Source organism: Rhinopithecus roxellana, chromosome 6 (genome assembly GCF_007565055.1).
Source record: "Rhinopithecus roxellana isolate Shanxi Qingling chromosome 6, ASM756505v1, whole genome shotgun sequence".
NCBI lineage: Eukaryota > Metazoa > Chordata > Mammalia > Primates > Cercopithecidae > Rhinopithecus > Rhinopithecus roxellana.
In genome coordinates, this window is record NC_044554.1 from 76,279,230 (window position 1) to 76,293,691 (window position 14,462).

A 14,462-nucleotide genomic window follows, 5' to 3' on the forward strand; every position below is an offset into this window, starting at 1 on the left:
TGCTTATAAAGGGCTGGGGAAGCAGGGCTGTTCAGTCATTGTGAGAATCTGGGAAATTCTCAGTCCTCATGGGTTCTGTGAGCAGCCAAGGTGATCAGCCCTGGCAGGATGGTCAGGGTGGCAGTGAAGAGGCTTGATTGACAGGTGAGCCAAGGATGGGACTCTCGGCAGCCCTAATCAGTGAGTGTTGCTTCTGAGCACAGCTCGGCTAATGTCCCATGCTGTTACGGAGCCTCAAGGAAGAGTGGATTGATGGTGGTCCCAGGCTTCCTAGACCAAGTGAAGCTGGCACAGACCTCTGGCGTAGCTGACTTGGAACCTGTTCTGGGAACGTGAACTTGGATTCGCCTTAGCAGTAAGTGCTCAGGAATGTGCTGGAATTGCTGCCAGTTCCTGGGACAGGCAGACCCCAGAACACTGGAAGAGATCTGAAGGGACCTCCCTGTCACCCCCACCAGCTCCATGGGCTCCACACTCAATCAAGCAGGTCATCGGTTATCTCCACCCTCACGTGGCCTGGAAGCCCAGCAGGCAGAGTTTGCTCTGTGATGTGACAATGTTGCTGAGTCTCCTGTCACTCACCGCAGCACCTCTGGGTAGTGAACGGTATCTTTCCTGGGTCCATGACAGTTACCTTAGCTCTTCCAGGACCACACAAGTACCTGCCTTGTTCTGGTTTTGTGATGAACATAAATGGAAAGAAGGCAGCCCGTGCTTGAGGGGACATTTAGTATATTGGGAGGTGGGGAGGAGGCCAACTAGTCCAGAGGCTCTGACTTGGTTGGAGAGGGGTAATGCCAGGGGTTAGGAGGGTGCTTGGTTGGGGGGAATCCCGTGTAGGCTACAGGGGCCAGTGCAGGTTTCCTGGAAGTGCCGAGACCTGGGGCATGAAGAAGAGTTACTTATGTGAGGAGGAGAGAGGAGATCCAGACCAGAAAGTCCACATCCACTACACCATAAGCTCCACCGGTTCCGGAACCACACTTCCTGGACTGGCTGTGGAATGTATCCCTGTGTTTAGCACAGCGCCTCCTAGTGCTCCCAAGTCCTCGCTAGATACTTGGCTGTTGAACAAATAAGCTCAAAGACTTGGAGGTGAGTGCCTGAATGTTTTAGCTGGACTGGAGTGGAGCTTAGGAATGTGTCCCCTGGGGTGTGGGGCAGGGACAGGGAGCAGAAGCCGGAGGTGAGTCTGGGGAAGGACAGTGGCTGGGAAGTCGCTTTTGGGCACTTGTACTTTCTCCTGAGGGCCAGGGGTTGGGGTAGGGGGAGACTGGAGAACTGCTTCTCCATCCTTTCCTTGCCCTCACTTTCTTCATTTCCTTAGGAGCCAACAGACCTGTGCAAACCTCAGCTTTCGCCAGTTAGCTCCTTTTCCATCTTCTTGATTTCTGTATTTTTTAAAAAACAAGGCTGCATTATATCGTAGGAGAACAATAACCCACTGGGCCATGTCCTGGTAAGGCAAAGCTGCAAAGCCATGGCCTCATCACTGTAGACACAAGCTTCCAACAGTGCCCCATTGTAGCATTTGATTTAACTCAGCCAGTCAAGAACATGCATTTCTGACTTAAATTCTGCACAGCATCACCATATCCCCAGCAGATGTCGCTAATGTCTCAGATTTTGGTCATGGCAGCAGCACGCATCTCAGTCAACAAATATTTATTAAGCAGCGAATGTGCATTGTGTGCCAGGCTGAGCACTTTGTAGATAAAAATTCCTGGGGCATGACCCAGGACATGAAGAAAAGTTACTTAAGTGAGGAGGAGAGAGGAGATCCAGATCAGTTTTTGATGACAGAAGAAGGTAACATAAAAAAATAATGGACTGTCTGAAAAGTTCTTTCCCATTGAGGTACAAGTTTGTTTCTGGCTATGCAATGTGAAATTGGAATTGAATGTCTGGGATCACCTCGAAGCTTGTTTCAAAGGCTTATTGCTACATGTCTTTTAGACAGATTTTATTTCAGCTTGGCTAATTGAATCTCTAATGACAGAAGTGTAATTCATATTTCTATATTTCTTCTGGGAAGGAAAGCCCAAATGAGAAGGCAGCACTAAACAAAACTGTGAAGTCAAAGTTGAAAGTATGGTGGCTAGAGAAAGAGTGTCGAGAGCCCCATGAGGTGGTTTCCCCCGGAGATGGCTTGTTTCCCAAGGGGGTGGTGTCTATTTGGTTGGACTTGAAGAGGTTCTATGTGTCGAAGTTGCTCCACATGGCTGTGCTGAGAATGCTTGGAGCTTGGACCTGGAGATTTGAAGCATCAATATTTAGCAAGTATTCATCCAGCACAACACAGCTCATAGAATGGCTGTGACTCTGGTGAAATCTCAGATGTGGATGATGTAGAAGCGCCCCTAAATCAAGCATACAATCAGACTTGGTGCAAAGAGACTATTGTTAGTTCCAATCCATGTCTATCTAATGGACATCTCAAACCAAATATGTCCTGAACTGAGTTCCTGCTATTCTCCTTCAAACCTGCCATCTCCAAGGTCTTTTTCATTCCAATTAGTTGCAATTTCATGGTTTCAGTTGGTCAAACCAAAAATCTTGTGGTCAACTCTTAACTGTTCTCTTTCTCCATATCTAATTTATCAGCAAACGATATCAGATGTATCTTCCTAAATATATCCAGAATTACTCTGTGTCATATCACCCCATGCCACCGCCTGGTGGAAGTCACCATTGTATTTGCTTGTATTATTGCAATAAGCTCACTGATTTCCCTACTTCCACCTTTGCCCCTATTTGTTCTGAAATTCAGTAGCCAGAGTGGTCATGTCCTTCTCTGCTTAAAATCTTCCAGGGGTTCTCATCTGACTTAAGGTAAACATCAAGGCTGCACATGATCTGGCCCCAGTTATCTCTGACCTCCTCTGCTTCTCTTCCTTTCCTGACTGGCTCCAGCTGCATGGGTCCTCGTTGGTCCCTGAACTCCAAGGGGCACGCTCAACACCTTTGCACTTGGTGTTCCCTCTGCCCAGAATGCTTTTTCCCCAGGGATTTCATGGGTGCGTCCCTCACTTCCTTCAGGTCTTCCCAGCAAAGTTACATGAGTTTCTCAGGGCTACTGTAACAAAATACCACAAGCTGGGTGGCTCAAACAACAGAAATGTATTGCTTCACAGTTTTGGAGGCTGGAAGTCTGAGATCAAGGTGCTGGCAGTGTCTGTTGCTTTTGAGGGCTGTGAAGGAAAGTCTGCTCCAGGTACTCCCCTCCATCCCCTGCCCCCAACATGAGTGGCCACCTTGATGCTCACATGGATGTTCTCCCTGCCTGTGTCTGTCTCCAAATTTCCCTGTTAGGAGAACACCAGTCACATTGGATTCAGGCCCACCCTAAAATCTCATTTTCAGTTGATTACCTCTGTGAAGACCCTATCTCATAAAAGGTAATATTCTGAGATATTAGAGATTAGGATTTTAAATATTAAATTCTAGGGGGAACAGAGTTCAACTCATAACAAAGACCTTCCCTGGTTACCCTACTTAAAATCCCACCCAGTTAGGGAGCCTGGCACTCCCTAACTCCCTTCCCTGCCTTAGCTTTTTTTCTCTTGAGAACCTTATTACCATCTAATGTGCTGCTACGTGTTACCTACCTGTTTTGTTTATGGCCTATCTTTCTTTTCCCTTGGATCAAAGCTCCATGAAGAAGAGGTCTTTGCTGGGTGTGGTGGCTCATGCTTGTAATCCCAGCACTTTGGGAGGCCAAGGAGGGCAGATTATGAGGTCAGGAGTTTGAGACCAGCCTGGCCAAGAGACCAGTCTGGCCAATATGGTGAAACCCTGTCTCTACTAAAAATACAAAAATTAGCCGGGTGTGGTGGAAGGCGCCTGTAGTCCCAGCTACTCCCGGGGGCCAAGGCAGGAAAATTGCTTGAACCCAGGAGGTGGAGGTTGCAGTGAGCCAAGATCACACCATTGGACTCCAGCCTGAGTGACAGAGTGAGACTCCGACTCAAACAAAACAAAATAAAAAAGGGTGTCTTTGTTCATAGTTGTTTTTCCATCACCTAGAATAGTATCTGGCACACAGTAGATGATCAGTACATAGGATAGAAGATGGAGCTGATGAGGGCCGCTGTAGACTAATGTTAATGAGCTAATATTACCAGGTAGAGAGATGGGGGAGGGGAGGTCAGCTATTGGTTGATTTAAGGAAGAAAAACACCATGCAAGTATAACATGGAGCCCGGGGTGAACCATCCCTTTTTTGGCCTCTCCTGCTTTTTACAAAGGGGACTTCATCTCAACCAGGCCTCAGAGTGCAGGCTCTCCCCTTTAGCTTGCAGACTGAGTTCTAAATGAAACCAGAGATTTCTCCCAAGCACAGAGCATGCCACAGAGCACAGTGAACAGCCTGCTCTTCTCAGGCCCTTGTCTGAAATGATGATGCTTCCATGTGGCAAATCGGCAGCCCAAGGTTTGGAAGGGGAGCTGCTGTTCAGGGATTCCTGGCCTGGAGTCCCTACACAGGGACAACAGGGAAAGGAATGGGGTGGTGTCTAGCAAGAGCGCTTTGCCCAGTCCTCAGAGAAGTTGTGGCCCAAGGTCTAATCAGCATTTTTGCTTCTTGTGTTAGCAATGTTAATAATAGCATGAATACTAACAGGAGTATTATCCCAACTTGGCAAGCTACAGGAAGATACTTTTATTCAGGTAAATCAGCCAATACTTAGGGAGCCATTGCTTTGTCCTGGCATCGTGCAAGGCATGAGGGGATTCCAAAAGGAAATCTCTCATATTCCTATTTCACTTTAGCATGAACAAAGAACTCGCACATGCATTGGCCATTTCATTCTCACAACTGCCCTGTGATAGAGATGTTCTATTATCTTGTTTGACAAGAAGGGGAATGAGGATAAGAGAAGTCAAATGACTTACCCACAGCCATGTATATTCAATGATTGAGGAAAAATGTGGGTACACATCTTCTGGCATGCATCGTGTGTTAATAATAATAACAGGCCAGGCATAGTGGCTTACGCCTGCAATCCTAGCACTTTAGGAGGCTGAGACTGGAGGATCACTTGAGCACAGGAGTTTGAGACCATCCGGAGCAACATAGCGAGACCTCATCTCTAAAAAAAAAAAAAAAAAAAAAAAATATATATATATATATATATATATATATACACACACACATACACACACACACACATACACACACACACACACGCATACATACATATAAGCCCAGTGCAGTGGCGCTCACCTGTAGTGCTAGCTACTCAGGAGGCTGAAGTGAGAAGATCCCTTGTGTCCACGAGTTCAAGGCTGCAGTAAGCTAAGATCATGCTGCTGAACTCCACTCTGGGTGACAGAGTGAGACCTTGTCTTTAAACACACACACACACACAGACACACGCAAAGTATCAGTAATTGGATGTGAACTATGTACCAGGCACTGTGTTTAGCACTTTATTTGCACTTTTGCATTTTACTTTTCACACAATTTTATGAGGTAGGGAACACTTTATGAGATGCAGAAATAGCAGTCAAGAGCAAGGTAGAAACTTTTGCCAGTTCTCCCAGCTCTTGATAATGGAAGGTGGTTCCTGAAAGAGTAGCAGGTGCAATCAGCTGCAGGAATTCAGATAAGAGATGGCGGCAGGGGCTCGGTGTCAGATGGGTCATCCAGGAGGGCTTTGGAGTACACCAATCCTTATTTGGTAGGTAGAGAAGGAGTTCTGGGCACACTGTGTTGAGTGGGCAGAGAAGGGACAGGCCAGACCTGAGTGCTGGGGCCCAGCAGGGAGGCTGGGAGATGAGCAGGATGGGGCTGGAGAGCGGGAGGCCAGGAGTACCGTGAGGAGCCAGGCAGACCCAGTCCCTGCCATTTGGGAGGCAGTAGCCAGCTTGGCACTTGGCAGCGTGCCCTGATGCATTGATTCCAGGGACTTTTCTGTTTATTGCAGGCATTCATCCCTGGTGGGACTGTGGAGTCAGCAGTGGGCACAGGACAGGGAAGGGGTGAGGTGTTCCTTTCCGGCATCCTCCCACGGCCTTTTCCCTTCCAGCTTCTGAGGCCTAGCCCAGGTCAATTGGATACAAAGGAGCATGAACAGTTCTTATTTCCTACATTAGTCAAGTCACTTAAAGAAAAAAAAAAAAAAAAAAAAAAACCCAAAAGACTAATTAGTTCTGGCAACTACAGGTCTGCACCAGCTTTCCTAAACGCCATGAGCTGAAAGGGTCTTAAAAGTCTCCTGACACAGCTCTCATCTGATCACTGGATTGCCCTTGCAACCATCTCCGCTGGTTGATTTCGGGTCTGTTTGCACATCTCTGATGGGGAAGAGCTCATTGTTCTGAAGGCAATTCTGGTGGCCTGGGCTCCTCTAGTTAGGGCCAAGACACACACACACACACACACACTCTCTTTCTCTCTCTCTCTCTCTCTCTCTCTCTCTTACACAAAGGTATATATGCATCCTTCTCAGTCTGGCTTCAAGATTTCCCACCTTGAAAGGGACTTGAGAGTTGAGACACCACTGCCCTGTTGTTGCTGTGGAACTTGGGAAGGGCAGGGTGCGGTGGCTCACAACTGTAATCCCAGCACTTTGGGAGGCTGAAGCAGGAGGATTGCTTGAGCCCAGGAGTTTGTGACCAGCCTGGGCAACATGGCAAGACCCCATCTCTAAAAAAAATACAAAAATTAGCCAGGCATGGTGGTACACACCTGTCATCCCAGCTACTTAGGGGGCTGAGGTGGGAAAATCACCTGAGTCTGGAGAGGTTGAGGCTGCAGTGAGCCATGAGTTGTGATCATGTCACTGCACTCCAGCCTAAGTGACAGAGTGAGACCCTGTCTCAAAAAAAAAAAAAAAAAAAAAAAAAATAGAACTTGGGCAGCTCTTGCCGCTGCCTCAAGGCTTCCAGGTGGGCTAATTGCTTTAACTGCTTTTGAGACTCAACGTCTTTGCCATTTGTCGTTGTTGTTTTGTTTTTTGGTCGGGACTGCAAGAACAAGGTGACCAGTAGAGGGATTTTCTCAGGAAGTGATGATTTTCACTCAAGTTGGGAACTTTCACACAACTTGGGAACTTCCAGATGTCTGTGAGTAAGAGGGGCCTTCCAGAGACGAGGGTGCTATCACTTCCCATGGTGGCATTTCAGGTATGCCAGCCTCTGAGGCTGGGACTGCTGTTCAGGGAGAGGGAGAGGAAAAGTCCAACCAGGAGAGCTTGGTGTTTCTACCCACCCATTTCCAGGTTGGAAACCTGGAAATATGAGAACCACCCAGAGATAACGGGGTGCTTGTTCATTTAGGGGAAAATTTCCCCATAAGAGGGGAGCTTGTTCTTTTAGGGGAAAATTTCCAGGTCGGTTGAGATCTTCTACACGGTGTGGCTGTAGCAGAAAATAATGGTGACATGATATGGCTAGATAGGGGGTGGGGGGTTGGTTTACCCTGGCGCACAAGTGCCATGTGAGGAGAATTTGGAAGTTCCTTAACTCCAGGCTGGAGGGAGAGCAGTGGACTCAGAAGGTGGCTACAGAGTTTACTATGGGACTGCCGTGGTGAGCAGTGACATGATCTTGTGGCAGAAATGCCCATGAAGCTATAACCAGAGGCTACTGTCTGAATTCCCAACACATGGAAGACCCCCATCCCTAGGATAAGGATGCATGATTAGAAGTCACAGTAGGGCCCAAACACAGGCTGAATTTCTCCTGGGCAAGAGAAACAAAATAAAGAAATGAGACTGGACCAGCTCTGAGTCTGGCTGGATCAGGGATCTGAGCGCATTCCCCAGGAACCCTGCACTAGCTCAGTCCTCAGGATGCCACTTTCTGTCTAGTAAGTCGGCCCTACTCCTTAGGTGCTGAGAAGGGGAACTGCCATGGCTCTGTTTAGGCAAGAGAAATCCTGCTGCCCTCAGTAACAGGAGTACTTCAGTAAAGAACATCAGCAAGCCCAAAGCTTTAGGAATCTCATTTGTTGAAAGTAGTGACTGAAGAGCAAAGGCTCATGGGGTATTCAGAAGATGCAGACAAAAAACCTCATATGCAGCCTCATGCCTTGAGTAGGATTCTGTTGCTAGTGCACCAGGGCCAGGACCAGAAGTTTCATTTTGAGTTTTGCTAATTCATTTTGAGTTTTACTAACAAGACCAGGCTTCTGAGTTCATGGGAGCCCTGTGCATCTTCCCAGTACCAGCTATCCCACTTGAAATTGAAGAAAATCTCATCACGTCCTTAGCAATGGGCATTTCCCTTTCTTTCCTATTCCCTTCCGAAGCTGCAGCCTAGGGCTTCCAGCTCTCCCTTCATCTCCTGCATTCTCCAGGTTCCAGGAGGGCCCCGTGGGGTCAGCCCCTACAGATGAAGTAATTTAGGGATCAGGACTTCTCTCTGCTTCCAGTGGCTGCCTTAGAGACAATGCCCTTGTGTTTTCTCTTCCCATTTCCCTTGTTTCACAGAAGTGCCACTTCCTGGTGATTAAAAACCCAAGAAAATTGTCTTCAAGTCGTCTTTCCCCATTTCTCATAAAAAGGCAAGCCCTTTGCATGGATGTGTGACAACAGGTGGCTTCATCCACGAGGTACTGTGCTGAGCCAATACTGCCACCCACAAGTGGACGGAGGGAAAGGGCAATTGAAAAGACTGTTCTGAGAGACTGTATTAGTCAGCTGAGGCTACATTCCATTGAGTTAAGAAACCACTCCCAGACCTCAGAGACTTCTAGTGTGATGTTTGATTTCTCACTCAAGTTATATGTCGTTCACAAGCCAGGGCTCTGCTCCGTGTTTCCTGTGATCCAGCACCCAGGCTGATAGGGGTGCCTTCATCTGGAGCAGTGCAGGTCTCACAGCACAGCAGACATGGCAGGTGCAGGCTACCTCATAAAGCTTCCACAGACATGTCTCCCCATTTTTCATTGGACAGAGCTACTCCTGGGTTCAACAAGATGAGGTTTATAATCCTCCTGCAAGGGGGGGAGATGGACACACGCCAAAGGCCAAACTTGACCTCGATGGGCAAGATGTACACATTTCCTGTTTATGCAGAGAGAAGATGTTGAATACTCATACAGTCTGCGCTAGTGTATATACCGCCTGGCATCCCACTGCCCCAGGGCATCCTTATTACCCCTGTGTTGCTCCATCCACTCATGGCTTTTCCGCTGTCAGGACCTCTATCCTGGGCCCCGGGTATCATCACTGGGCTGGGAGCTGCACTAAGTATCTGGGCTGGTGAGGGACAGTTCCTGGTCCTGCTCAAGTGGGGTGAGGCAATGACAATGGTTGCCGGATTCCCCAAATTTCAGACTCTGAGAACACTGATGCAATTTCCAAAATAGGGTGTGTAGGTTCTGCAATAACCCAATGGCAGGATAAGTGATTTAGGCTTCCACAGGCTGCCTGAGAACCTCTTCACCTACTTGTAGCTCTTTCAGTCAGCAAATGACTTCTGAGTTCCAACTCCCTGAGCATCACATGCTGCCAGAACAGAGCTATTTAATCCACACACATCACAGAGAAAGCAAAAACTCAGAGGCATGAATAGTGTCTTTAACATAGTCTCATATTTGGAAAAGCAGTTTAAAAAAAATTGAAAATACAAGATAAGGTAAGGGTTACTTATATAAGTTTTAACCTTATATTGCTTGGCCATTTTTACATATAAATTATTGCTTACTAGCTTCGATAAATACACAGCACGGTCATATATATATAATATATATACACAGAGGCAGAAAGCATGGAATATGGGAAAGAAAACACTGTTAATGGCAATTCTGGTAACTCAACAAATGTTTCATATTTACCAGTTCTTTAAATGGTGGAAAACTACCAAGTGTAGTCCCTGAGAAGTTAGGTAGACACCCTGATGGCGGGTTCTCTATCTTCTAATTGTTAATGCAAGCTGACAATATCACAGCAGCCCTAATTAATGATACATTAAAAGGCAAGATTTCTTGCTTCAGGTCACTGATTTCATCCCAGTATTTAATAACAGTGTAATATGAATACAATAAATAGACTATGCAAATAAATATTACTCTGCTAAAAAATGTTTAGTATATACAGCTTTGCTTTATACAGTAATACATTTTCATCTAACTTTTTGGCAATTTTTAAAAACTTCCCCCCCACCCCCACCAGTTTTAAGCAAAACTGGCCCACTCGCTAAGAAGCAGGCTGAAATTTTAAGGACATGTTTTTGAAACATTTAAAAGAAATCTTGTGTTGGACCACTGCAGAAGACCTGATCATCCCCATTTTAATGTTTTTGCCCAGTTTCTGAGAAGACTGGATTGGCTGTGCCATTTAGGAACATTCAGTTCTGGATCTGCGGTGTCTGTGCTGGCTAGAACAGACTTGCAGGGCTGGGATATGGGTAGCAGTGAAAGCCCAGCTCCAGGGATAAGAAGTCATCACTGGTACCCTCTCTTTCATGCCACAATTTCTCCTCCACTCAGAGGCGAGTATATATACATGCAGCATCCCCTCCCTGTGGACTAGGAAGTGTGAGCATTGACCGTATCCACATGCTTCTAAATTCGGTGTATGTTCCACACTACCTGTTTGTGGTTCTTGGTCTAGGGAAATGAATTTATTCTAAACATAACTAAGGAAACTAGAAAAAAGTGAATGCAGGTCATGTGTATCACTACAATCACTTGGCAGTTATACAGATGACAAAGAGCAAATTCAAAACACCACACTCTAGGGAACACCTGCAAATGTGTATGTAAAAAAATTTTTTTTAATGGCAAGGCTGTGATTTTGCCTACGGAGTCCTGCATTCTGCCGTCTTGTGCTAACTTCTAAGCAGGGCTAGTTTGCTGGAATGCTGACGAATCCAAAGACCCACAGGACTGTCTGAGAGTTGTGCTGTAACAAAAAGAGCCCACTTAGAAGTGCGCCTGCACCACCTGGTGCCGAAGGTGGCAGATATAGATTTGCAGAGTGAGCGAAGATTTTATGCAATAATAAAACTCCAAATGAGAGCAGGCAAAGAGCTTAGCCATCTTCTAGACCACACTTCTAGCCAGAACAAAACCTATTCTGAAGAGGCCTGGGTGAATATCCAGAGAGGAAGCGTGGCCCATCCTATTAACAAGGAGTGCTCAAGCCCTACCACTGTCCACCAGCGAACAACTCAGATTCCTTAGAAAAAGCTTTCTGTTGAATAAAATCTGGTTCTCACAATTGGGTTTGAATTATTTTTTTTATTTTTTATTTTTTGAGACGGAGTCTGGCTCTGTCTCCCAGACTGGAGTGCAGTGGCCAGATCTCAGCTCACTGCAAGCTCCACCTCCCGGGTTTACGCTATTCTCCTGCCTCAGCCTCCCGAGTGGCTAGGACTACAGGCGCCCTCCACCTCGCCCGGCTAGTTTTTTTTTTTTTTTTTTGTATTTTTTAGTAGAGACGGGGTTTCACCGTGTTCGCCAGGATGGTCTCGATCTCCTGACCTCGTGATCCGCCCGTCTTGGCCTCCCAAAGTGCTGGGATTACAGGCTTGAGCCACCGCGCCCGGCCTGGGTTTGAATTCTTTAATTCCAGATCTAAGATTCTGCAAAGCTTTGAGCTGCCGCCTGGCAAACCTCTAGAGACAGTTGTTAAACTTCAGAAAGATGTAGAGATTTTGGACATTCAGAAGACAAGGATGGAAAAGCAAATCTCGACTGCACAAAATCCTCCCTTCCCTCTGCTACCCCTAGGACCACTTAACCACGGCTGGAGGAAGAGGTGAACAAGCATCATTTTCTCCCCAGTTTCCACCCATGTCATGTGAGAGACTCTGAAGTCACTGTACAAAATGCATTTAAACACAACATTTGTGTAGCTTCATCTGGCTCGGTGTGCATATCTAACTTGGGGTCTAAGCAGCACGCAATATGCTGAAAGAGTTCTCCATGGAAAATTAGTCCCCTAAAGGTAATGTCCTACTAGGAGCAATGTAGTTCTAATGTAAATAAAAATCTGAACTGTGAAACACAGAAACAATGTCAGGATGGCCTTATATGATTACACTGGCCAAACCTTAGTCCAGGGCATAGGAAAAAGGTGAGAACACGTGCTTGTGCTGTAAGCCCATGCTATCGTTAGTAACTGCGTGAGGAGGGCTTTGGAGGGTTTGCTCAACCCAGCTGTGAGGGAAGTCTGCTGTCCGCTTCTCTGGCTCTGGTGTCCTCCCGTGGGCCACATTCCATGACCAGCAGCATGCAGCATTTCTGTGAATGGACCAGCCCTGGAGGATGCCCTTCTATAAAACCCCGTAAATGTTCAGGACTGAAGTTTTACATGCTGGGCCGAACTAAGTCTCTCTCAAATTCCTCTCAAACCTTCTCTCCACATGGTTCCTTCCAGCAGTATCTCAAGCTCAGTGTGGTTCCTGAGCCCAGGAAACAGCACTGCTATAAAGATGTCAAAAAGCATTGGACATGCCTCATTAATGAGGATGAATGAGGTGTTGATGAGACAAAAAGGAAACAGGTCTGTGTGGGCATGAAAGAGATGAACAGGCAGGAAGAGTGAGAAGTGCACCAAGACTCCTGCATTTGGAAAATGAATGGACCAGGCCCTTGCATTTTAGCAAGGTGACAAGTATCTAGCAGGCAGGGGTAGATTTCATTATTTTGATCCATAGGCTGTTTTGTTCATGTGAAGGTTGAAAGAAATCCTCTACCCAGTCCTTGAAAATATCAAGACGTCTTATTTGCTAAAGGAGCCTCAATTGGTAAAAATGGGAATAAAAAAAGATTTCAGAAGACTCAGATTTTGAAAAAAAAAAAAAAAAAGGCAAATTATAGGAAGGCTCCCTGCTTTGGCTGGTAGGTGGACTATAGGACTTCTAAGTCACCAACATCAATCAGACACTTGGCTATTTCAGGGCATTTTTCATTTGCCAAAACACTGGTAATAACCGCTATCTTACTACCTAGAGAATGCTAAGTGCTTCATTCATTAAATGTCACTTAACCTCCCTGCGCTGGCTGCTGTCGTTCCATAGTGTGGGCAAGGAGCCTGTATGAGGTATGCAAAATGCATCATCAGGCACAAGAATGCAGACTTTTGTGACTCTGTCACCTCAGTAAGCAGTTAGTGAGTGTCTACAATGTGTCAGGCACTGTGCTTTTTCAAAATCATATTATGTCCAATAAAAGATAAGAGCCTGCTTACAAGTGTGAAGAAAATCCCCAGGAATTAAACAATGAGTCAATTTCTTGAAGATTACTATTTTTCCTTACTGGCAAAGCAACTTCATCTACCTTGCCTATAGCTGCAAATCAGTTATACAGAAACTAATTTCACTTGCAAGCATGTGTCAATAGTTGATTGTGGTGCAAAGTGATGCACACCTTGACACTGTTCATCTGCCCAGCAGAGCATGAATGCTAGCTACAGTCCTCACTAACTCCCTAGACACAAGTGGCTTTTGGTGATGTCATAGGTGGTATCAACAGAAACCTCTCCTCCCTGGAGGTCTAGAGATGCTGTCTCTGTCATCAGGTGTTCAAAAGAATGACTTCTTTGACAGCTTATGGACAGTAATCTAAAACTAGGCAAAGTAAAAACTCCTTCCTGTTCCACGCATGCTCTTAATGAAATATTTGGTCATTGCATGTCAAGACGTCGTTGTCTTGTCTTGATGCTGGCACATCTCATATTGAAAACTGGACTGGATCAACAAGGTGATCATAAGAAACCAGCCTTCTCCATCTCAAGAATGCTTCTGACTCTCCTTCTGCCTTCTTGTCTCGAGAGTAGCATGGAGAGGCCTCTCCCCCTCTCTGGTGGCTGACATCACTTCCTGAACACGCTTTGGCTGGCTTTCCTGTGAAAGTCTTGGGTTATACTGATAAAACTCAGCAACTTCTTTTCTCACAGGAAAGCAACGTGCTTGGCATAGACATTCCCGTAGCTCAAAGTGCTGCAGACACAGGGGAGGTGAGGCAGTGGGGCTCACACCCGAGGCTCGATCCTGTGTGAGAGCTCAAACAGGGCCTGCTGGCTGTCAATGACATATAGGTGATTAACATAGGACTTTAACTCTTGATGCTCTTTTGGACACAGGTCACCTGTTGTTTAGATGGAAAAAAAAAAAAAAAAAAGACAATCTCAGGAAAGCAGTAATGCTATATCTACATACCAACAAAACCCCACACTAAGGCTGAATAAATGTACCAGGTGGGTTCTCATTAGTTAGAATCCCATAAGAGGTGTCCTTGTCCTAAGGTAGAAATGCTTTTTCAGCTCAGAATGGATTCCTCAGGTCAGGCAGACCGGCAGGCTACTTATAGCATTTATTACCTAACATTGTATTGTTATTTTGAAATTATGTTATTATCTCACTCCACAGATGGGGAAACTGAGCACAGTCACGCAGCAAGTAAGTGTCACAGCCAGGATTCGGACCCAGGCCATATGGTTCCTGAGTCCTTCTATGTAACCTTTTACAGCAGTTACCTGTTTAAACGGCCAGCACTGGCTCCTATA

The 14,462-nt window shown here is 46.1% G+C and overlaps 1 protein-coding gene across 1 annotated transcript in view; it reads right to left on the reverse strand.

Moving 5' to 3' along the window:
* Nucleotides 1-11,390: 11,390 nt before the first annotated feature.
* Nucleotides 11,391-14,462, reverse strand: part of RAPGEF5 (Rap guanine nucleotide exchange factor 5) — a 246,904-nt gene continuing 243,832 nt past the window's right edge. The window contains exon 26 of the mRNA XM_030933057.1: nucleotides 11,391-14,044. Within this exon, the coding sequence (XP_030788917.1) occupies nucleotides 13,929-14,044 (116 nt within the window). The 3' untranslated portion in view covers nucleotides 11,391-13,928. The remainder of the gene's footprint in view (nucleotides 14,045-14,462) is intronic.